General features: G+C 40.7%; 1 protein-coding gene across 9 annotated transcripts in view; it reads right to left on the bottom strand.

Moving 5' to 3' along the window:
• Positions 1–25,973, bottom strand: part of SCMH1 (Scm polycomb group protein homolog 1) — a 198,985-nt gene that overhangs the window by 40,277 nt on the left and 132,735 nt on the right. For all 9 annotated transcript variants that reach the window (XM_058303796.2, XM_071217521.1, XM_058303797.1 and 6 more), the window contains 3 exons: positions 22,618–22,744; positions 13,021–13,221; positions 10,704–10,895 (listed from right to left, as the gene is read on the bottom strand). In XM_058303796.2, coding sequence (XP_058159779.1) covers positions 10,704–10,895; positions 13,021–13,221; positions 22,618–22,744 — 520 coding nt within the window. The remainder of the gene's footprint in view (positions 1–10,703; positions 10,896–13,020; positions 13,222–22,617; positions 22,745–25,973) is intronic.

The following is a 25,973-nucleotide window of genomic DNA, read 5'->3' as shown; positions in this document are numbered from 1 at the left end:
CAAGGGGTGTCCCCCGTGTAGGGGAGCCCCACACACAAGGAGTGCAGCCCGTAAGGAGAGCCACCCCATTCGAAAAAAGTGCAACCTGCCCAGGGTGGCACTGCACACATGCGGAGCTGACGCAGCAAGATGACACAACAAAAAGAGACACAGATTCCTGGTGCCGCTGACAAGAATACAAGCAGACACAGAAGAACACACAGCAAATGGACACAGAGAGCAGACAACTGGGGTGGGGCAGGGAAAGGGGAGAGAAATAAAAATAGATCTTAAAAAAAAAAAAAAAGAAAAGGGAAATCATGAACTTTATGCCAACTTAGATGAAGTAGACCAATTCCTTGGAAGACATTTACTTTCCAAAGCTCACTCAAAAAATAAACAACTTGAATAGCCTATTGAAGAAACTGCATTAGTAATTAAAAACCTTCCAATGAAGAACATTCCAGACCTACAAAGCTTCACTAGTTAGTTCTACCAAAGATTTAAAGAAGAAATAGTGACATTTCTATACAGAAAATTGAGGAGGGGGTATTCCCTAACTTATTCTATGAGGTCAACATTAAGCTGATACCCAAACCAAGCAAGGATAATACAAGAAAAGAAAACAGACCAATATCCACAATTAATATAAATGCAGCCATTTTAAATAAAATTTTTGCAAATCCAAACAGCAATGACAGAATGACCAAGTGGAATTAATCCCAAAGATAGACAGTTGGTTTAATATTTAAAAATCTATTAATACAATAATAATGTACTAATAGACTAAAATAGAAAAAAAAAAACAACCCATGTGATCCTTATCTCAATAGATGCAGAAAAAAACATTTGAAGAAAATCCACTATCCATTAAGAATAAAACTCTTGGCAAACTAGAAATCAAAGGGAACTTCTTCAAACTACAATAAACAGCTAACATTACACCTAATCGCTGAATGCTTTCTGCCTAAAATCAGGAATAAGTGGTCCTGTCTTAACACTTCTATCCATCATTGTACTGAAGTGCTAGCCAGTCCAAGAGGGCATGAAAAGGAAATAAAAGGTATCCAGATTGGAGAGGAGGAAGTAAAACTGTATTTGAGGATGATAATCCTGAAGAATCTTCCGAAAGGTTACTAAAACTACCAAGTGAGTTTAGCAAAATTGCAGGACATAAAATCAATATACAATAATCAGTTTCATTTCTGTATCTTAGCAATAATCAGAAAATTAAAATTTGAAAATACCATTTATAAAAACATACAACGAAATACTAAGGAGTAAATTTGACAAAAGGTATAAAAAATGTCTATATTAAAAACTACAAGAGTGCTACAATTAAAGCCCTAAATAAGTAGATGGATATACTATGTGGATTACTAGATTCAATATTGTTCAAGATGTCAATTCTTCCAAAATTGATCTATAGAGTCAATATAATTCCAATCAAAATTCCAGCAGGCATTTTTTTTTCTTTTTGAAAAAAGTGACATAGTGATTGTAAAATTTATGTGGAAATGCAATAACCAAAATATCCAAAAAGCAGTCAAAGAAGAACAAAGTTGGAGGACTTGTGCTACCTGATTTCGAGACTTCTTATTAAGCTACAGTAATCAAGACAGTGTGGTTTTGGTGTGAAGATAAGCAAATAGAATAATAGATTAGACTAGAGAATTCAGAAGTAGAACTACATATTCATGATTAACTTGTTAAATTAATCAAAGGCACCAAGGTAAAAAGTTAAAATTTTCCTTTAGAGAAATTCTCAAGATTTAATTTTTTTGATCATCATAGTAATAAAAAGCATTCAGTAGAGAAAGGGTAAGGTATTAGTCTGCAAAGGAGTGCTGATGCAAAGTACCAGATATCTGTTGGTTTTTATAGCAGGTATTTATTTGGGGTAAAAGCTTACAGTCCCAAAGCTGTGGAAAATCCAACTCAAGGCACCATAAGAAGTACTTTTTCACCAAAGTCAGCCGCCATGTGTTGAAACAAGAATGGTGGGCAATCTCTACCTGGTTTCTCCTTCTCCTTCGGGCTTCCTCTTCCACTTGAGCTCCATGGAGTCAGCCTCTTGAGGCTTTGTGCTTAAGTGATCCTGTAGTCCTCTCTCTCCTGGCTTAGGGCTTCTTTCTTTCTTGGTCTTCTATATCAGTCTCAGTTGTTCTGACTTTTTCCCCAATTTCAGCTATAAGCTATCATTTCTCCCTGGGGCCTCAGCTGTTTGAACCGTCTCTGTCCTGTCACATGGCAGCATGAAAAGAGACCTCTTCCTGTGTGTCTGGGTGGGAGTCTGTTTATATCAAATCCAGAAAGGGGGCAGGGACTCAACCTGAGTCACACCCACTGATGGAGTCAAATCAAAAGCCCAAAGCAACTTAAAAGGTAATCTAATCACTTCCCCTCAAATGAATTTAATACAATCAAAGGGTAGCATACTCAGAGGAACAGATTAATTTACAAAGATAATCTTTCTTTTTTTGGGATTAATAAAATCATCTCAAGCTGCCATAGATAATCTTTTCAACAAATGGTGCTGAAATATTTTGATAGCCATATATAAGAAAATGAACTTGACTTTTACCTAATGCAGTCTACCAAAATTCACTCAGGACAGATCACAGACCTAAATGTAAGACCTAAAATTATAAAAGTCCTAGAAGAAAACAGGAGAATATTTTAGTGACCTTTGGTTTGGAAAATACTTCTTAGCATACTCAAAGCATGATCCATGTAAGAAAAATGGATAAAATGGACTTGATCAAAATTAAGAATTCTGTTCTTTGAAAGACACAGTTAAGATAAGGAAAAGGCAAGCTAAAGACTGGGAGAAAATACTTGTAAATCACATATCTGAACTGATGAAGGACTTACATCCAGACTATACAATGAACTCAATACTAGTTGAATAATAACTATGTTAAACAATAAAAAATGAACAAAAGACTTGAACTCTTTATCACAGTGAATGAAGAGATCCCAAATATGCACCTGAAATGATGCTCAACCTTATTACTCATTAGGGAAATGCAAAAACCAGAGTAAGATATCACTACATGCCTACTAGAATGGCTAAAGTTAAAAAGATTGATTAGACCCATATTGGTGAGGATGTGAAGCAATTAGAAGTCTCACACACTTATGGTGGCAATGTAAAATGGTTGGTACAACTACGTTGGCAAACAGATCAGCAATTTCTCAAAAAGAGAAACATACACCTACCATGTGACCTAGCCATTCTACTGCTAGATATTTACCCCAGAGAAAAGAATGCATTAATGCATATGTCTATACAAAGACTTGTATGCAAATGTCCATAGTAGCTTTTTTTTGGGAAACAAATGTCTACTAATAGGGGCATGGATAAAAAATATTATGGTTTATCCATTCAATGAAATATTATTCAATAATAAAAATGAACAAACTATATGCAAAAACATGGATGAATCAGAAAAAAATGTTGAGTGAAAGAAATCAGACTTGAAATAGCACATATTGTATGATTCTATTTATATACAATTCTAAAAAATCAGAAACTAATACATAGTGATAGAAAGATTTGTGATTTCCTGGAGATGGGGAAAAGGTAGGAAGGAGGTTTGGATAGCAGTGGTAGGATGGAAAATTACAAAGGGACATGAGGAAATTTCAGGGGTGATAGATTATGTTCATTATCTTGACACAAGTGCATACTTATGTTAAAAACTTAGCAAACTGTGGACTCTAAATATATGCAGCTTATTATATGACAATTATATTTCAATAAAACTATCAAGAATGGAAACATTTTAGAGGCAGAGTAACAGTATTTCCTCATGAATGTGGGAAAAGACATAAAGGGAGAAATCAAGAATAACATTAAAGTTTCTGCTTTAGACAACTGTATGGATACTGGGATCTGCCAACCTTCTTGAAAAAGTTATCTAAGTTCACAGTCTGCACTTTCTTTTAACTTATCCTCTCATTCTGGTTATATCTATTACCAATCCATTAAAACTGTTCTCATCAAGGTTATTTTACTTTCAGTTGCTGAATCTCAAAGACATTTGTTAGTCCTCACATTACTTGACTTTTGGCAGCAATCAATACCACTGACTCCTTCCCCTCCTTATGTTGAAATAATCTGCTCCTCTGAAATAATATATATTTTAGGAAGTACCAGGGATTGAACTCAGGACCTCATACATGGGAAGCAGGCACTCAACCACTGAGCTATATCTGCTTCCTAATGAGAGTTGGTTTTCTCGTTTGTTTGTTTGCTTTTAGTAGGTACCAGGGATCAAACCCAGTACACTGTACATTGGAAGCAGGTGCTCAGTCACTTGAGCTACATCCACTCCCCTCCTCTGAAACAGGAATGATTTTCCTGATTTTCTTTCTTCTTCTCTGACTATATCTTTTTCCTCTCATTTGAAGTGTTCTCTCTTTCTGCCTAATTCTTAAATGTTATTATTCCTCAGGGTTATGTCCTAGGACTTCTTTCTTTTAACTTTATACTTTCTTCCTGGGAAATCTCATTTACCATAACTTTAATAACCAGCTACTGGTTGTGAGTGATTTCTCTGCTAGGTGCTTGATTTCCAAATCTAACTCCACCTCTACCTGCAAGTCTCACAGGCATCTGAAACCTAACATATCCAAAACTGAAGTTATCATCTTCTACCCAACCATCTCCCTTGTACCTTGCCCTAGTTCATGGACTGACAGCACCATCTACTCAATTTGTCCAAAGAAATCTGGACTTTCCTCATCCCCATATCCAATCCATTACCAGTTTTGTCAATCCTGCTTTCTCAACAGCTCTCGAAACTATCCAATTTTTTCTTTCACTACTTCTGTTCTAATATGGGGCTAAATTATCACCTGCTTTTATAAAGGGACAAAAACCAACCAACCAACCCATCAGCTTGTGAGCTCTACTGCCTACTGTTCCTGTTTAAAAAGCTGGTAAGTGGGAGGAGGTAGAGGGATGCTCATCTGAAGTCTTCCCTAAGAATTAGATTTGGGTCATGTTAAAAAAAAATGTGTTTCCATGACTTTTGCTTTTTTGTTGTTGTGTTCCTTGAGTTGCTAAAAGTATGGGTCTGGGTTAGAGGTTCTTTCTTTTAGATAATTACTTTACTGGTACTTTTGGTTATGAAAGAGAAGACCCAGGCATTGTATAGAAGGGCAAAGCAAAGACAAAAAGAAATTAAATTATTTTGCATAAATATTTACAGAAATTTGGAGTTATTTGCTGATAGCTTGAAAAGGAGATGGTATGAGGATAGAGGTGAGAGAGAAATCAGAGGAGGAAGGGAATCCCCCTAAACTAGGTCTCATTAGCACGAATGACCCAAGAAAATGGCAATGAGCTTAGACACTGCCTCCTGCCACAAGCCAGCAAATGCTGCAGCTCAAGGGGTGTGGACATGGCTCAGGCTGTTGGGCACTCGCCTCTCATGTGGGAGGTTCTGGGTTTGGTTCCCGGTGCCTCCTGGAGAAGGCAAGAGAACAGTGAACAGACAGACGAGAGAACCACCTGAGGGAAAGAGGGATAAATAAAGAAAATTAAATTAAAAAAAAAAAATGAAAGAAAATGGCTGTAGGCTGAGGTGAAAGAGGCCAGTAAGATATAAATAAAAAATGTTAAGTTGCTTCCTGTTCTTTGCAGTAATTATCCTTCATTTCCCCCAAAACTTCAGAAAGAGTCTATTACATGTAACAGCCTTATGTGAGTTTTTTCTTAGGGAAAAAAAGGATGAGGAGCTGAAACAATGCTTGGGACAAAACACTATAGAGTGAGGACAGTAGATACAGGCGGTGACTGGGAAAGAAGGGATTAAAAACCAAGTCAGAAACAGGAATTCAGAGATAGAAATATGGGCAACTACCAGGAAAATATAACCTCATCTTGGATTTTGTGGGGTGGAGGTTTATTTTATTTTATTTGCATTTGGATATTAAAGGAAAGGATAACCCTCAAATCTAGAAGGATTCACACAGTTTCTAAAAAAATCTTCAACAGTTTCCCTGCCTCTTGTCTTGTTTCACTCCAAACAATTCTTCCACAGAGCATCCTGAGGGATCTTTCTAAACACAGATCTGATTATGTTACTTTACTGCTTTAAACACTTCAATGGGTCCTCACTGCTCACTGATACAGTTTAAAGCCTATAAGACGGCCAATTAGGTCTTTGATGACTGACTACCATTCCAGCATCTCTCATATTCTTCTCTTATACTTTCTATTGTGGCCATACTGAACACTCAGTTCCTCTGAAACAGGTCGTGTTCCTTCTTGCCCTTCACATTCTCCTGTGCTCCTCAGTCTGCAGTAACATTCTTTACCATTCTCCCTTTCCACCCCTCCCTCTTCCCTGTGAGTCAGTGGCATCTTCATCTGACTATCTTAACTCCTTCAGGGCAAGCTCAGATATCATTTCTCCTGGAAAATCTTCCCTGACTCACCAAGTTTGAGGTGAGTATCCCTCATCTGTGCTCAGTACACCCTAAACTTTTCCTATTAAAGCACTCATTACTCTGAATTATTTGTTTGCTTACTTTTCCATATTCTTCACCAGACTGTAAGCTCTGTGAGGGCAAGGGCCCTGACTAGTTTACAACTAAATCCCCATGCCCAGAGCAGGGCTGGGCACAGTGCGGTCAATAAACACTTGGACGACTGATTGTCTGACAGCTCTATGAAGAAACCTGTGTGGGGATGAGGGGGTTCTTAGGAGACTTCACAGTTCTTATTTGGCTTTAATCACTATGAATCTTGAGATTTTGGCAGGGGAACCACTTCATAACTAGTTCAAAAGACCTGGAGGGCAACTAGACAGAAAGGCACAAGGACCTCATTACCATGGTACAAATGAACTACTTTCTCCAGCAGAGAGGAAGCTGGGAAATCCGAGAACAGCAGACCCAGAGGTTAATACTGAGGAGATTCCATTTATGCCTAAAATTAATAGCAACTGGGACCAGTTAAATTAATCCATCATAATGGTGTTTATGTGTGATGAATCTGGACTCAGATGGGATCTCCCTTCATAAGACTTTCATGCTAATGTGCTGGAGGTGCAGTTAATGTTGGGGTTTAAGATATATTTAGGGGATTTGAATCTCTGGACTGACAATGTGATAGCCAGATCCTGAGCCTCAACAGACTCCAGCACCTACAATCTGATTTATTGGACTTACCACACTCAGCTAAGATGGAGGTGAAGAAGGACAACCACCACACCATGGAGCCTAGAGTGATTACAACTGAAAATGGGAGGATTGCATCCAGCATCCAGGTGGAATCTGAGCCTCCTCTTGACATAAAGGTGCAATGGACACAACCAATCCAGTGTCCACATAGAAGAGGTGGCATTGGATTGGGAAAAGTGGACATAATGGACAAAGGGTATGGGGAAAGGCAGGAAGAGATGAGAGGTGGAGGCGTCTTCGGGACATGGAGCTGCCCTGGATGGTGCTTCAGAGGTAATCACCGGACATTGTAAATCCTCACAGGGCCTACATGATGGAATAGAGGAGAGTATGGGCCATGATGTGAACCAATGTATATGAGGTGCAGAGGTGCCCAAAGATGTACTTACCAAATCCAATGGATGTGTCATGATGATGGGAACGAGTGTTGTTGGGGGGGGGGGAGAGGGGGGGTGGGGGGGGTGGGGTTGAATGGGACCTCACATATATATTTTTAATGTAATATTATTACAAAGTCAATAAAAAATAAAAAAATTAAAAAAAAAAAAATAAATTAATCCATCATCTGCCTAATATTATCAGTGTATTAGAGGGCCAGAAGAAGCCCCTTCTCAGTTAATCTTCACAAGCCTCTTACTTGATCCAACCATGTGGGAAACTCTAAAGAAGGGACTCTGCTCTGACGGTGCCTCCCTGGGAAACCTTCCCTGGCCTCTTCTTCTACCTTCCTCCTTGTCCATTACGCTTGCCTGAGCCCAAGTAGCTGTGTTCTGTACTCTTACCATACACATGTTTACATGCATCTCCCCCTCTCAGCTGGGAACTCTTTGAGAACAGGGATTGAGTGTTTCATCTCCATCTTTCCAGAGTCCAGTTTAAGATCTGCACAAAGTAAGTATTCAATAAATGTTTGATGACCTGAACCAAAACAACTGGCCTGGAGTCTTCAAAATGGCAACATTGTGCCATATAACAGGGGAAAATAAGTCTAAACAACTATTCTAGATTAAAGGAAACTAAAGAGACATGACAACTTAATACAGCGCATGAACCTTCATTGGATCCTGCATTAGGGAACTAAAATATCTACAAAGGACATTGGAACAATTGGGGAAGTTTGAATGTGGACTGAATATTAGCAAGTTATAGTTTATTATTGCTAAGTTTCTTGAATGTGGTAATAGTATTGTGTTCCTTGTTCTTAGAAGATACTTAGAAAAGCATTTATAGATAAGGTCCTTCATCAGCAGTTAACTCTCAAATGGTTGAGTAAATAAACAAAAATCATGTTTTTTAAAAGTATATACTGTGACTATCTGTTAGATTGGAATGTACATAGTCAGCTGGGCCAAGATACTAAGTGGTAAGTTAAGGCTGGAAGGAAGGGAGAGCCCAGATAACTGAGGTAGTACCTAAAGGTATCAAACCAGTAGAAGTGCATGCCAGGCAAAAGGGCAGGAGCAATAAACTCCAGATAGAAAGGGCAAAGCAAAAGACAGAAACATGTATAGATCAAGCTCTATGGCAGAGGTATGGGTAAGTAAACAGAAAAATGCAGCAAATGCTAAATAATCAGAAGTGGGGCAAAGGGTCAGTAAAGTAGGCCAGTAGGAAGGCAGGCAGAAAAGACAAGCTGTGGAGCACAGAGGAGTCAGAAGTCTCGACAAGGTTTAGTCTGGTCTGGGCACAACAAAACACTCATTTCATGGCAGCAGGCAGAAACGAGGGTGAGAGTAGCTGAGTTGATGAATTCCCATTATGAGAAATGGAGCTCAGAGAGCACAAAAGTGTACAGGGTTGGCTGTACCTGTCTGAAAATGGGAGAATGAAGTATGGCTGCCAATAGTGGAATCTGACACCCTTGGCCTTTGACTCTTTCTTAGTTGGTGAGGCAAGAAGGAAAAGTCTGGCTAAAGCTTGCTTCTTTTCACCTGGTATTTGAATCAGAGAGGTAGAAACTGGAGCAGAATTCCCAGGAAAAGTCATGTCACAATCCCAAACCACCTTCATGACTGCAGCCCCATGATGCACATCCCACCAATTTCTGAATGCTGTCATTGATATATTTCTCTTAGTTCTTAATGATAATATTCCATTTAAGAATTCTGAGTTGCTATTTCTTCGAGAAATCTCTTTTTAGACTCACAGCTGCACTCCTGGGCATGTTACCCCTTCATGTATATCTGCTCTTTCAGAATCCCAGGTAGGCCTAACTTTTGTTACTTCAGTGCAGCTCAGTTTCTGAACACCACAGCTGGGGATATTTAACAACCTGCCTTTGTCCACAATGACTTGTGCAGACTCCCATTGCAATATTCTAATGGCAAGCAAGAAGGTTCTCAGAGATTCTGGTGGTGAAAGAAAGCAATCTAGAGCAGATTAGGTGAGACCTTCCCTCTGAAGAAATAGATCAGTGAGGGGTCACAGGTACAGGTAAAGGGTTCCACAAACGAATATTTGATATTGAGGTATCTTTTTTGCCCTGCATGCAAGTCACATAAACAATGGTCATTTGGGTACAAAAGTATAAATGGGGCAGAAGAACTGAGCAAGCAGTTCCTTCTCTGAGAACATTTTCCAGAAGTGATCCTTTTATTAAAAATGATTCTGTTAAGACTCTGATGAAAGGCAGTGTGGCACCAAGACTTGAGTAGAAGGCCTGAAGTGGGCACTTTTCAGATCTGTGCTCCCCTATCAACCAATAGCACTGCCCCTATGCTGACGGTACAACCTCTCTATTTCTCTGGTTAGGGCATAGTCTGCAGGACTCTTTTTAAGGTCTTTTCTCCCTCTCTTAGCAATGGCCTCCCTCACTATGTCTCTGGCCAAGCTTTCCTTATCACCCTGTTCTTTTGTGCTCTGGGCTCCAGGTTAGAGATGCTGAGTTCCATTTACTCTTTAACCTCTCTGGGAAGTGCTTAGTCACTGATCCAGCCACGTGGCACCCTCTTTCCCATTGTGGGTCTGGTATGTTAACTCAGAAAGTTATTTTCCAGCCTAGTTAGAAATAGCAGGAACTGACTTGCTAGACTGGCAGTACTAGAAGAGTCAGGGCCACGTGCCAAAGGAAACAGTGGATGGGCCAATCACCAAGGAGCAAATTTCTCAATCTGAAGCCTGAGACTAAACCTTCCTGCTGGCAAGGGAGATCTAAGTTGGGCCTTTGCTGCCAGATTCACACTTGGAGGTAAAGTGTGATTTCCTGCCCATGTACTTCACGGTGGTGCCACATACAATTTGGAGCACAGAGGGAAAATAAAAAAAACCACCTTTTTCTAGTCTAGGGATAAGGACATAGTAGAAAGAAAGATAATCCTAGACCTGGGAGACAAAATTCTGAAGAGAGCAGTAAAGATCAGAGGAGGCTGAACAGTCCCAGATGTGGCAAAGGTGAAAGACAAAAAACCCCCAGATGTCTAGGTAGTAGGTATCAGGCTAGTAGGTCTGTGGGCTGGCCCTGAGCCCTCACTGCTGCTGCTGCTAGCCCTAGCACCCTCTTTCAGCCCAGGGTCCATCCCAGCTCCTACCTGGTAGGTACCTGTCGTGGTTGTGGCCGTACTCTGTGGCAGTGAGTGACGAGTGAGTCTGTGTAAAAGGCTGGTTGCCAAACAGACTGTCACTACGAAGGTTGTGGCAGAGTTTCTCCAGGAATCGGAGGACGTAGGTAATGCTGTTGACTGCTGGGAGGTTGAGGGTGTGCTGTTCCCGGTCAAACACGGCTGTGGAGTTAAGTAAACAGGGCTGAGCACGTCGGCAGTAGTGACGAGCAGCACTGGGCAGGAGTTCAGCCCACTGCTTACCTCAGCCTTTACCTAGCTATACAAAAGCAGTCAGTGCCCCAGGTTTCCTCCCTCCTTCCCTCCCCTTGCCTCCCTTCCTTAAGGGCTTTGATTTTTAACTCCAACTCCAAAGTGCTGGTCTTACAAAAATAGGTGTGGTCAGGCCAGGTATGTGGCACCCAGGGCTCTGGAATGATTTAATCCAACTTGTGAAAACAACTGTGAACATCATTCTATCTGCTCCATCACTTGGCTGGAACTATTCTAGGAAATCTGTTCATTTAGAGTGCTATTTCCACAAGAACTGATCAAGTTGGGCAGAAGAGAATACAACCATTGCCAGCAATGGTTTGGCACACAATTTCTGATCAGTTTAAGTATAGTAGAATTTTGACAACATTTTAAGTGTTCCATGCTTGGTTTTATTTTACCCTTTACTTCTATTAAAAAGGTATAATCCAAAAGGCCTGTGTATTTGTCTTTGACAGTAGCAAGGAAATGGGGAGATGGGGAGACAGGGTCCTTTCAGGAACATATTTTTGGGTAGAGGAAGAACCCTAGAGATGCAGCTAATAGCAGGTAAAGAGAGGAAGCAAAGAAGGCCGAAGAAGATTCAGAGAAGGAGAGACCATGGAGTGGTCTGGAACTGAGAAGGAGCTTAAGGCTTAATTTTCCATGTGCTCCCCAGCCTTCTACAATTGCCTCTCTGCCTGTCCCCATTCTCCACTTAGCTAATTATTCCCTATACTGAGCTCCCAAACCACCCGTACATGTTTCTCTTTTTTAACACATCTCACAATTAGCTGCTGTTTATATTTTTTCTTTTTTTTTTTAAAGATTTATTTTATTTATTTCTCTCCCCTTCCCCTCCATTGTCTGCTCTCTTTGTCAATTCACTATGTGTTCCTCTGTATCTGCTTGCATTGTCAAGTGGCACTGGGAAACTGCATCTCTTTTTTGTTGCACCGTCTTGCTGTGTCAGCTCTCCGTGTGTGTGGCACCCCTTCTGGGTGGGCTGCGCTTTTTTTTTTCACGTGGGGTGGCTCTCCTTGCGGGGTGCACTCCTTGCGTGTGGGGCACCTGTGTGCAGCAGCACTGCGCATGGGCCAGCTTACCATTTGGGTCAGGAGGCCCTTGGTATAGAACCCTGGACCCTCCATATGGTAGGCAGATGTTCTATCAGTTGAGTGACATCTGCTTCCTTGTTTATATTATTTTTTTCCCACCAGGGCAAAGCCTGAGTCTGTTATCTTCATTCTCCCACTTCTTCCCCGCCAGTGTATGGTGGCTAATACCTGACATATAGTAAGGGCTCAATAAATGTTTGGTAAAAGAATACGTTTCGGTTATTTATGGGGTCTGCTGTCAGCTGTGTTTCCTGAGGCTATTGCAACTTGTTAGGGAGGAGGGGTGGGGAAGTATGGAATGGAATACAGTTAAGATTGAAAGATTCTAGGTCAAGTCTTCACAGATTTGGTGGGTAAAGTATAGGGTTTGGGACATGGGAAAACTGAAATAGAACGAGGGCACAGTAGAAGAAGTGGATATTTTCAGTGAAGGCAAACTATACCATGCAGTTGAATTAAACTCTCCTAACAGGAAGGAAAGAGGGAATGAGTTTTCCCATTTTGCTCTGGGATTTGACTCATTTGAATCAGGGTGGGCTTAGGCCTGGGATGCTAAAGAATGAGGGATCCCTGAAGACAGGTGGGAGGCTATAGCAGGATGGAAAACTCTTGTTGCCACATTAGAGCCTATCATTTGGAACACCTTTAAAGCAACACACTCACATATTTTCTGTATGGAGAAGCTGAGCAGGTATACAGGACAGGAGTCCCTGAGAGGCGCAGTTAAGCAGAGTTTGTGTGGGTGTTCTACTTGGTAGAGGTATGCATCAGGCTCGGAGGGGCTCTAGGAGTTAAAGGTGAGGGCTCTCTGAACAATGGAATACCTTTTTCCCCAGAACCTATAGGTGTGAAGTTGGAGCCAGGATATCTTGTCAGAAGTTGGCCAGCTGGGAAGGCTGCCCCCCTGACTAGGAGTCATACCAAACCAAGGTGCTTACCTGAGATGACCTCTCCACCGTGGCCCTGTTTGAGGAAGCTGAAGACGGTTTTCTGGTGATAAGCACAGTCGATGCAAGCCTGGACAGCCTGCTGCAACACCACGGAGGCACGAGCAGGCCCAAAATGGTCAGGGAGCTGCTGGACCTTCTTCTTATCTAAGTGGGGGCCTGTGCTGCCGTTCTTGTTCAAGTAAATACAAACTGCAGGAGACAAAGAATTAAAGAAGCTTAAAGAGTCTCCAGGGTAGAGAAGTCGGGGAACAGTGCTTTCTTCTGTCTTGTTCACCCTGGGCTCTGGTTCCTAGCAGGATTCCCAGCTGCTAAGGTGGTGAAATATTGGGGGAGATAGAGGGTGGCTGTGTCCAGCTGCCGCCAGCCCAAATTCCAGGACCAAAAGCTCCGGGAACACAGCCTTCTGGGAGAAGAGCCCAGATCAAAAGCCAAGCACGGAACTTGCACTTTGTCTTCTGTGCACAGAAAAGGAAGTCTAAACAATTCCCCAGATTAATGTACTTTCGTTTTCTGTACTGGGTTGCCTCACATATTCATTATACCTCTCACCTTACATTTGTAAGGAGGTGTGGGAACACAGGGATATTAGCAAGAATGTGCTTAGGGGTGTATGTGTTTGGTATTGGACTTAGAATGGTCACGCCCCTGTCCACTAGTTTCGCTCTTTGTTCTGGCCTTAGGTCCCTTTCCTTTGTTACCTTCTATATCAACACTTAGGCCCAAAGGAAATAGTAAAAACAGAAAAAAAATTTGGAATGGAAAAAAATGAGGAGGGAAGGATCCCATCTACATGTATGTTTGTCTCTGCAGTTTCTCCTGTCAGGACAGCTGGGCGCTCTCCTAGTTGGCACCTCTATCTGGCATTGTGGTGGGGTAGGGGGAAGGCTGAGCACAGGAGAGAGAGGGAGTCCTAAACAGACTCTGGAGATGTCCCACAGCAGCCTGCTGGGCAATGCGTTCCTTTCCTTAATCTGTCTTCCAGGCGCCCCCTTGAGGAGGGGTACTCTTCTTTCTCCCCTGACATGACTCACTCACTGAAGGAGCGGGAGGGCAAAAGCCTTGTGGCTCTCTGGACCTCAGGTTTATACTTGTAAAATGAAAGACCTAAGCCAGATGCTCTCTGAGGACTCTTGCACATTTATAATTCTAATTCTAAGGGGAAGCAACATGGAGAGAAGAGAAAGGAAAAGAGAAAAGGTGGGGGATATGGAGAAGGTGATAGAGAGGAGTAAAAAGAAAGAAGGAAAAAATCGATCGGTGAAGATGAATTAAACATAGACATTTAAGTCTGTTCTCTCCCAAAACCCCTAAAATGATAGTTGAATAACAAGAAGAGAGACAAAATAAAATTTTGGAGGCTGGAAAGCAGATTGAAACAGTACCGTCTGACAAAGCAAACTAAAGAAAGCTGACTCATGGGAAGCAAATGTGGCTCAAGCAGTTGGGCACCTGCCTACCACATGGGAAGTCCTGGGTTCAGTTCCTAGTGCTTCCTAAAGAAAACGAGCAAGACAGTGAGCTGATGTGAGAGGCTGGCATGGTGAGCTGCTGCAACAAGATGATGCAACGAAGAGACACAGAGAGAAAACAACAAGAGGAGGTGGAGATGGCTTGAGCGATTGGGCACCTCCCTCCCACATGGGAGGTCCCAGGTTCATTACCCAGTGCCTCCAAAAAAGAATATGAACAGAGAGCAGTCAAATGCAAACAATGAAAGGGGGGCAGGGGGAATAAATAAAATAAATCTTTAAAAAAGAGTAAGAAAGAAAGTTGACTCCTAAACCAGAAAAGTATAATGATGACCAAAGGCCTAGGAATTGACACTAGGTGCCGCTGGAGGTGAGTGTAAAGGTAGGTCTGTCTAATAAGAGAAGGACTGGTTGAAGTCTGTTAAGAATAGTTAGGATTTCCATGTCCAGTAACATGAGTCTTCTACTGAAAATGGCAAAAAATGCAGAAACTCAGATAAGAGTGATGAGCATAAATAAAAACATATGTCTAAAGAAAGAAACCTATAAAAATGTGCATAATAGTTTACTTATAATATCTCCAAACTAGAACTGACCCATATGTCCACGAATACCATTTGGCAGTGAAAAGGAATGACCTATTGATAGGTACCACATGGGTGCTATGCAAAAACATTATTTTGAGTGAAAGAAGATACAAAGGAGTATGTATAGTATGATTTCATTTATATTAAGTTCAAGAACAGGAAAAACTAATCTATGGTGATAGAAATCAGAACAAAGGTGGGGAATGGAGATTATAAGGAAGCATAAGGAAACTTTAGGGGGTGATGGAAATGTTTATCTTTATTAAGGTTGTAGTTATATGAGTGTTTACACTTATTAAGGTTCATCAAATCATACATTTACTATCTGTATTCACTGTATATAAATTTTATCTCAATTAAATGAACACACGAAAAGGAAAAAACACAACCAGTCCAGTGATGATTAAAAAAATAAATCCTAGGGAAGCAGCTGGGGCTCAATCAGTTGGGCTCCCGTCTACCATATGGGAGGCCCTGGGTTCATAGCCCAGGGCCTCCTTGTGAAGGCAGGCTCACCCGTGCACTGCAGAGAGCTGACGGCCCTTGCGCCGTGGAGAGCTGATGACCCGTGTGCTGTGGAGAGCTGCACAGCAAGATGACGCAACAAAGGGAGACAAGCAGATACAGAAAAAACGTACAGCGAATGGACACAGAGAAGAGACAGCAAAGAAAGGAATAAGCTGCAAGGGTGGGGGGATAAATAAATAATCTTAAAAATAAATAAATAAATAAATTCTATATGAATTAAAGAGTGAAATACACAGAGAAAACTATAAAACCTTTAGAAGACTGTTGCAGTTTTAAAACATGGCTCCCAAATTCTTTGACCCTTCTCCCATCAAGCTCTGTGACACTTGACTAATTTATTGTGGTAGAAAAGACCCTGGGTTAGTTTCTGGCCCCAGCGGTTCAGAAACTGGTAGTTTTCAATTCTCTTCCTATTTCTTGGAACATGGCATTTGCTCTTGGAAGTCAACCATCATGATTGAGGAAGCACAAGCACATGCCACCCTATGGAAAGACTCTTGAAGATGGAAATTGACAGGTAGCACCAACCTATCAGCCACGTGGCGGAAGTAGATCCTCTCTTTAGTTCTGGACAAGCCAACCAGTTGACACTGCATGGAACAAAGACAAGATGTCGCCACCCAGCCCTGCCCACATTATTTTAAGCTATGATGGTGTGCAGTAGTTTGTACCGATAGTAGGGTTACCGCAGTAACAAACATCTAATAGGCTTTAGGACTAGGCAGCAAGAAGAAGCAGTAAGGGCCTTGAGGAGGTTGTCAGTGGGGGCTTAAAGGAAAGTAAGGAAAATCTTACTGGAACATAGAAGAAAGAGGACAGATGCTAGAATATTTGGCAACACTATTAACTGCAGTAACATCGAAAACAGGAAATATACTTGATGAACTCAATTAAATGGCTAAGGAGATTTCAAGACAAAGTAATGAAGTGCCACATGACTTCTCCTCACTGTCTATGATATAATTCAGGACAAGAGAGATGAACTCAAAACAAACAAACAAACAAACAACAAAACCCACCACAAAATATAAAAGAGCTTAGGACTTGTAGGCTCACAAATATAATTGTTTCTCATTGCCAGTCTCTCCAGAGGCAAAAGATTCTAATTAAGAAAGGCCAAACCCCAAATCCAGAATGGGACAATAAAATCCTTTGTTAAAATGTCAGAAAGGTAAGATCATGATTAATAGACTCTTTCAAATAAAAAACCCTCTATGGGGAAACAAATGTGGCTCTACCAATTGGGCTCCCATCTACCATACCGGAAGTCCAGGGTTCGATGCCCTGGGCTCCCTAGTGAGGGCAAGCTAGCCCACGTGGAATGCCAGCCCATGTGGGAATGCTGCCCAATGCAGGAGTGCTGCCCGGTTTGGGAATTGCCACTCAGCACCGGAATGCTGCCCCGTGCAGGAGTGCTGGCCGACGCGGAGAGTTGGCACAGCAAGATGATGCAACAAGAGACACAGAGGAGAGAAAATAAGAAGACATAACAGAACAGGGAGTTGAGCTGGTGCTAGAGAATAATCGCCTCTCTCATTCCGGAAGGTCCCAGAATTGGTTCCCAGCGCTGCCTAATGAGAATACAAGCAGACACAGAAGAACACACAACATATGGACAGAGAGCAGACAACAGGATGAATGGGGGTGGGGGGGAGAGAAATAAATAAAAGAAATCTTAAAAAAAAAAAAAGGGCCCTGTAAGGATTCTGAGGGGAGGGAGAGGGAAGAATAGGTATAATATGGGGCATTTTTGAGACACTGAAATTGTCCTGCGTGACACTGCAATGATGGATACAGGCCATTACATATTTTGTCATAACCTACAAAGTTGTGTGTGATAGAGTGTAAACTATAATGTAAACTATAGTCCACAGTTAGTAGCAATGCTTCAATACGTGCTCATCAGTTTTAGCAAATGTACGACACTAATGAAAGTTGTAGATATGGTAAAGTGTGGGAGGGGCAGGGGGTGGAGCATATGGGAATCCCCTATATATTTTATGTAACATTTATGTAATCTAAAGCTTCTTAAAAAAATAACAACAAAAATAAAGCCCTCTAAGGATCTTAAGGGCATGCCTCATAGATTTTCTCCCTTAATTAACATAACTTTTAAGAATCTTAAGAGCATTGTCATAGAGCAGCTCTATAGGAAACCCAACACAGAAGAGCTTATCTTTAAGAGATTTGTTGTAGCTTTTTCTAATGAAGTAAACCTGATAATATTCACAGAAAATCCCTCAAGGTTGTAAGAGAATCATTCTGGTGGAATCACTACCAGCTTGGACAAAAAAGGGACAGTATGGTACAAATTGAAAAGAATCCTTTGGATCGCGACCTTTTACAGGCAGAAAGACAGCTAAGAAAGCAACCTCAATTTTCTTACAGAAAGGATGATTCAGAGGACAAAACCAAGAGCCATGGAAAACAACTCCCAGAAAGTTAGATTGAACCTAATTAAGAAGTTGGAAAAAATAAATAAATTTGGATAATGGGAAAAAAAAAGAAGTTGGCAACATGTGACCAGCTGGATTTCAGCATTTCTATAGACCCAGGACTGCTGCGTCTTGAGTTTTCCTCCCTTTTGGATGGAAGTATCTATAAAAGTTATCCTATGCCTGTCACTTACTATATGTTGGGTCTATGAGAAGCAGACAAGTTGTTTCTTCACTTTTTAGTTCACCATCTAGATCAAAAAGAATCATACCTGAGAAAGTACACCTGAGAGGCCTCATATGCACCTTGGACCAGATTTACATGGTGAGATCCTGAACCCTGAGCCTGTTGCTATTTTGATGGGGAATCTTGCAAGGGGAAGAATAAATTTGCAAGTGGAAAAAACATAAATAATGTATTTCCAGAGAGCAGACTGAGACTGAGGCAGCTCTATAATATGGTTTCAAAATTCGACACTTCTCCCATTGAGAGGTGTGGTCTAATTCCCCGCTCTTGAATCTGGGCTCTGTAACTGATTGTTCAATAGATTATAGTGGAAATGATCCTAATTTCTAGACTCAGGCCTTAAGAAAATGGGAACTTCACTTCCTGCCCCTTGGTATACATATGCTTGGAACCCAGCCACCATGATTCCAGAAAGCCTAAACTACCCTTTGGAAAGGTTATCTGGAACCAACAGCCAGCACTGATTTGGCTAGCCATGTGAATGAGCCATCCTAGAAATGGATTCTCCAGTCCCAAGTGAGACACTCCAGGTGATGCCCTGTACAGAAGCAATGAATTGTCTAAATTTTAATATAGTTGAGGATATCACTCTTTCCTTTTTTGGTTTTATGCTTATTGTCTTACTTAAAAAGTTCTTTTAATCTTGAGGTCATAAAGATATTTTTCTATAACATAATGCTTTGGTTTTCTTTTGTATCCATGAAATTAGAATTGGATGCTGTTAAAAAAAAAATTCAGAGAACAACAACAAAAAAGAGTTCTTGATAGCAGATGTAAATTTCCAAGAGTGGGGAAGTAGATTATAAGCATTTCCCAAATGAATGTAGCTACATAAAATCCTTTTATGCAGAACAATTTTGCAGGACTGGTTTTCCACCAAACATATTTTGGGAAATTCCACTGATGTAACAAATAATTTTAAAAATAAGATGACAAATTAAACCTCAGTACATAGTTTGGAAGATACAGTTGAAAAAGACTTGAAGAAAGTTGAACAAAAAGAGAATAGGAGAGAAGGGAGAAGGGGTAAGAATATTAGAGGGCCTGTTTAAGAGGTCCAGCATCTGAAATATGAGGTATGCCAGAAAGAATAAAGAGAGAAAAAGGAGTAGGAGAAAATCGTTGATGAAATAATTTAAGAAAATGTCATCAAACTAAAAAATGGAATGGGCCCATCAAGTGTCCGATAGGTTAGGTGAAAATTCTCATATCCAAGATGGAATTTTAGAATACTTGGCAGAAAGAGACACTTCAAAGAAAGTAAACAGGTTTCATACAACACTAAGAATGAAACTCTAAGAGGAAGACATGGGAAAGAGCAAACGAGGGATCTAACACAAAAGAACTAGCAACTCTCAAAGAACTCAGAAGATTTCGAATAGATTCTGATGTGGATAGAATATCTAATGTGTTTTAATGTTAGAGATATATATAGTAGGAAGAGAGTTTAGGGTTGAATTAATAAGTACATAGAAAAACAAATAAAGTAAATAGATAACTTTCTCTTGAAAACAAAGTGTTACGCACCAAAGGAAAAGTAATCATAGTACAGTACATGGCTCAATTGAGAAGAGTATTTAAATAGTCATAATAACAAAAACACTGAATTTTTATCTAATCAAATTTATATTATCACTATATTGGGATACAGAAGTATGTATGGGTAGGTATGGGGCAAGATTAAGGAGAATTAAATCCTCATCTTCTATAGTAGGTAATCAATAGAAAAATGTCTAAAGCTGAAAAAGATATATGGAGTTGATTAAAAGAATCAGCTGAATTGAAAGAGACTGCCTCTGGAGATCAGTAAGTAGCAGGGGACTGGGGAGAAGTTTGTTTTGTTTTTGTAATACGTCTTGTAGCTCTACTGTTCTTTAAACTATGACCATGTATAATGCTGGTAAAAAAACATATACAGGGCGGCGGACTTGGCCCAGTGGTTAGGGCATCTGTCTACCACATGGGAGGTCCGCGGTTCAAACCCTGGGCCTCCTTGATCCTTGTGGAGCTGGCCCATGCGCAGTGCTGATGCGTGCAAGGAGTGCCATGCCATGCAGGGGTGTCCCCTGCATAGGGGAGCCCCACGCACAAGGAGTGTGCCCCGTAAGGAGAGCTGCCCAGTGTGAAAGAAAGTGCAACCTGCCCAGGAATGGTGCCGCACACACAGAGAGCTGACACAAGATGACGCAACGAAAAGAAACACAGATTCCTGTGCCGCTGACGACACAGCAAATAGACAGAGAGAACAGACAACTGGGATGGGGGGGTGGGGGAGAGAAATAAATAAATAAATATTTTTTAAAAACCATATACATATATTTTTAGGAGGTATCAGCGATTGAACCTGGGACCTTGTACATGGGAAGCAGGTGCTCAACCACCGAGCCACATCTGTTTCCCTCAAAATAATTTTTAAAAGGTTATGCAGGGAAGCAGATGTGGCTGAAGCAACTAGACTCCCACTTACCACATGAAAGGTCCCAGGTTCAGTTCCTGGTGCCTTCTGGAGAAGACAAGAAAGACAGTGAGCTGTTGCGATGGGCTGGCGCAACAAAATGATGCACCAAGAGACACAAGGAGGAAAACATAACGAGACACACAACAAAGCAGGGAGTGGAGGTAGCTCAAGTGATTGGGCATCTCCCTCCCACATGGGAGGTTCTGGGTTTGTTCCTGGTGCCTCCTTAAAAGGAAGACGAGCACACAATGAACAGAAACAGTGGGTGCAGGCAACAAGGGGGTAAGGAGAAATAAATAATAAAATAAATCTTTAAAAAAATGTTATGTAGGTAAAAAAATGAAAGGTAGGTAACAAAGGATACAGTGTGACATATAGCATTCAATATAAGATAGCTTTTATTGTTCATATTTGAAGGGAATATAAAGGCAACTATGTCTAATCACATTATTGTATTGAAACTGAGGCTCAGAGGGGGAAGTGAGATTAGTATTACATAGAGTGAGCCAAGGCCCAGTCATGAGACAGTAACACAGTGATTAGCCAAAACTGCTATCACCTGGCATGAGCAGGAGACAAGGATACAAAGAAGCTTCCACCTTAGCTAGACTGTGAGATCCAGGCAAAGGGAGGGAGGCTAGCAAGAGATTGCCAGTACAGATAGTGTGCATTATTTAAAAGGAATAGTGAGGCACAGTCATGAAAGTCCTGGTGCTGGGGGTCTTATTATTGTTGAAAAGGCACCTAAATGGTATCTGGAATGAAGTGGCCTAAAACAAGCAGGTATACAGGCATCTAGGGGGCATGTAATCAGATTGGAAAATGTCATCAGTATTTTCACCCAGGTGGACAACTGTCCTTACATTCTCCTCTATGGAGCTCAGGGGTAAGGCGCCTGACACTTTTAGACTAAAACAAATCTAGTAATTGACTGGAGCTGAATGCAGATAACATATTTGGAGAAATCATATGATAGGACCCTGACTACAGATGTATACATGCTACAGGCAGGCTCCACTGACTTCTTAAGGTTATTTGGAGAGGAAATAATGACAGGGCCTTTCCTTGAAGTTCTAACATTATAGGATTTAGGCCAAGACATACTCAAACCATTCTAAGAAAATGACCATCCTAACTTCCATGGACATCATTCCAATTGCTTAGACCTCTCTAAAGATGGCAGAGTGTCTGCAAGTAATAAGAGTAAGGTTTGACACAGGTATTTTAATTTATACATAAAACATGAAATGAGTATTGTTCTTTATAGTTATCTCATTGGGAGGCTATACATCCATTCTAAAGGGGTAACTCATAGCTTTCAGAGTTTATGAAATGGGAATAGATATACATAACTCAGACCTATTCACCTTAGCACCACATTTTGCTTTGAATCAACCATTTGGTGGATGGTCTCCAAAATTAAGTTCACTATCCTAGAACTAAGATTTGTCACCATCAGTGATGTTAAAATAAAATCAGAGGAGTTCCAGACATACTTGAGTGGTGGCAGCACTACTGTGATAAGCACATGGTCTGTGGAAGACACCTCTAACAAGGCAGGGTCCCTAACTGGGAAGGATGATTATTGTTACAAACTGGGCCAGGGATCTCCTCGTGCTGGGCCTGCACCTGCTCCAGGTCCCCAACACCAAGTTCAAAGAACACCTACCCAAGTTTCTTTGATTGTTATGACAGATCGAAGGTTTCTCTCAGACTATTTCAAATGCCAAAGATAAAAAATTTTTAAAGACTCTACTTAGGTTTACAAATGGACAGGGGCTAATTATTGGTGTGAGGTAAGAAAAAGTATAGATTCTGGGGCCTGGAGCTTGTAACAGCTAGTTCCGTGATCAGCTCTTACCTGTGGGGGCCTGCATGGCTGAGCTGGGGATGGTGGCAGCATCTTGGGGCACAGTGCTGGTATCCGGTTCAGGGGTGCTGGTTGTTGGTGAGGTGGGTGGTGGGTTCAGCAAAGTCCGAGGTTTCCTCTGTCAAAATGGATGGGGAAAAGTTTGCTACCCATGATAGGTCACTTGTCTTCTCATTCCTCTATTCCTAGCACTTAATTCATTCATTTGTGCATGGGACTGTTTTATCTTTCTACACAGGCTCTAAACTAATGTTACACACATAGTAGATGCTTAGTAAACACTTTCTTGTACAAGACTCTGAGCTTCTGCAGAGCCAGAGCTTAACTCACTGCTTTTTACACAAGATTCAATATTACCATATAAAGGTCTAGATCCTTTATTAGTTGTGAAGACAAAAACAAAAAGGAAAAAAATATTGCTATGGCTTAAGTCTACCTTTTTTTTCTTGATTTTTTTGTTTTTGTTTTTTTTAGCTTAAGCCTGCTTTGATGTTATCTTGTACTTTATTTCTCTCCCTTTAAAAGTGGAAAATGTCCCTTCCCCTAATTCTACAAACTACTTCCCTGCCTGCCTCTTTAGATCATTATGTTATTCCTACCTTAGATCTTATATTCAAGTAATATCTAACTATATTAGTTCTCTAAAAACTGCAGTTTTACCTGCTCCATGCCTTTACAATAACAAACTATCCCTTCTGCATAGAATGACCTTTTTTCCTTTTTGCACTCTTACAAATTTCTGTTCATTCAGGAAGCTTTCCAAAATTCCCAAGTTAATTACTATCTCTTCTATGCTACTTCTGTACTCTGTGTTGTTGCATTTATCACAATAAATTGTCATTATATGTTTACATACCAATGTTCCCTATTGCCCTACAGCTCCTCAAGGGTCTGATTCATCTCTGAGTTCCATGCTAGGCACGTACCATGCTAGGCATATAATAAGTCTCAATATTTTTCAATGAAATATATAGTATAGGTCACCATTAATGGGGGAAGTAATAAGGAAGATTTGAGAGAAATCTCTTATCTCTTCTTTGCTGTTGAGGTTAGGATCTGGAGAGAAGTAGTTGTAGGATATCAGAAGTTTCTTTCCAAGAAATAGTTTCTAAAAGACTTTCTGAATGCAAGGAAAACAAAACCATCACCAGAATTCAGAAATCTCTTTTTACTAAATCTACCGTACAGATTCCACTGCTAGGAGCTGTTTAATGCAATCTGCTTTCTAGAAGTATACTATCTAAAGAGACAACACCAATGACAGCAGGTATATAAAAGGATGGCCTTGTCTGTGAAAGCAATAAGGCTGCAAACCCTTTTACAACATTAAGCTCCAAATAAGTAATGAGTCAGGGAAGAAGGCAAATACCAGCTAAACTTCACTGAGCTGGTGGTAGGATTTCATGGGTTCCTGAAGGAAAAAAGCAGAAAGATGGAAGGCATCATTACTGTTTGAGAGAGATGCATTTACATGTACTATTCCTATTGGCACATTACCTCATCTCCATTTTATGAATGAAAGCACTGGACCTCAGAGAAACAAACCCAAGAAAATTCCAAAGTCATAAAGTTGGTAAACAATGGAGTCTATCTGGCTTCAAAGCCTAGGCTCCAGCCACAGCACCATTTTACTTCTGAAAGGCATATAAGGCTTGTGGGTGAAGTGGAAGAAATATACACTTGTAGGAGAAGGTAAAAGAACAGGGAGGGGAATTAGGTGGTCAATACCAGGACATCAAATATAGGATAATGAGAATTATGATTATCAAGAAGGTTGGAAAGAAATAAAGAAGACTGTTCTGTCTGAGGGCACAGAGCAGAGGCAATCATAGAATCATAATTGTGGGTTTTCTTAAACACCATTTAATTCAACCATCCATCCAAAACTTCTACTTCTTTCTCCCTGAAAACATCCCCTCCAAATGGTAATCCAGTCCCTGATGAAATACCTCTAGAGATGGGGGGCTCACTACTTATGCTTTTGGATAGATTTAACTTTTCCTTTTATGTTAACACAAAACCTATCTGCTTGAGTTTCTGCTTATTGGTCTGGTTCTGTCTTCGGAGCCCCACTGACAAACCTGCTCCCTCTTTATCTTGATTGTCTTTAAGATGTACTCATATTCAAATTATGGCTTCTCTGGCCTCAGCATCCCTTAGGGCCTTTAGCCTTTCCTCTACAACTTTAGAGTAAAAAGAGAGTAATAGAGACAAAAATGAATCAGGTCCTAGGTTAGAGGTTAATGGTGAAAGATCAGAAGAGGCATATGTGCTACACAAAGGTCAGGATATGACATCGAGAATTCAAAGCCAATAAATAAGAGAAAACTGAGGTTGGTAACATTATGATGAAAATCATCCATTCATCCATCCATCCACCCCCCCACCCACCCATCCATTTTGTATCTACCCAACATCTTACAAGTGACTAAGATGCAAGCTACTGCAGGAGAAACAAGATAAAAAAAATTAAGTTCTTAATCTTGAGGTTACATTCCAGGAAGACAGAAGTCAGCTGGAATGACTAAACAAACAAACAAATGAACAAACAAACAAACAAATAAAACCTATAGAAGAACTTATCAGACTAGGGAATGACATGCCAAGGAAGAAGTGATATCAATACCACATTGGAACTCATGCAGTCTAATTCTGGAGGGAGATTCAGAGAGTGGAGGAGATAATGTCAAAGGAGGCTCCAGAGAGCAGCTGAGAAGCTTTCTTTCTATATTGATGGCTCGCCTAGGGAGATAACTAATGAAGAACAATCCTAATGAAGAACTGTCCTGACTAAGAGGAACTGATACTTTCAGTAACAGTAACTGATAATTTCAGCACTTTCAGTGCTCAGTGACGCATGACTCAGCAGTCTTTTCCCACACTAGAGGTAAGTATTATCTCCCTCAGAAAAAGTGAGAGTGACTGTGGTAGGGCAGCAGTGACCTGCAGTTAGAAGAGCTGGGGACCAATCTCTGCAGCCTTTGCCATTTACTAGCTATCCTAGGGAAGTCATTTCACATTTCTAAGTCACAGCTTAACTGTAAATAAGAGTAATACTACTGATTTTATAAGGGGTTTGTGAAGATCATGTGATAAGTAGGTAACAGTGTCCAATACAAAGCATGAAACCTGGTAGGTATTCAATAATTCTTTTTAGAAGAGAGGATGAGGATAGAAAAATAAATACATTATAGAATCAATTTTCTCTCTCTCTTCACATGCCTGGGCATCGACTTTTGGGAAGGTTAACATAGATCATGGCCTTCTTACTTATGGAAGATGTTAGATCAGAATCCTCTCAAAAGTGAGAAACTTTCCTAGTCAAAATTTATTTCCCATCCCATCAC

This window comes from Dasypus novemcinctus, chromosome 9 (assembly GCF_030445035.2).
Source record: "Dasypus novemcinctus isolate mDasNov1 chromosome 9, mDasNov1.1.hap2, whole genome shotgun sequence".
In the NCBI taxonomy this organism is placed as follows: domain Eukaryota; kingdom Metazoa; phylum Chordata; class Mammalia; order Cingulata; family Dasypodidae; genus Dasypus; species Dasypus novemcinctus.
Note: the sequence above shows the minus strand (reverse complement) of the source record. Positions and strands in the feature narration are given on the sequence as shown.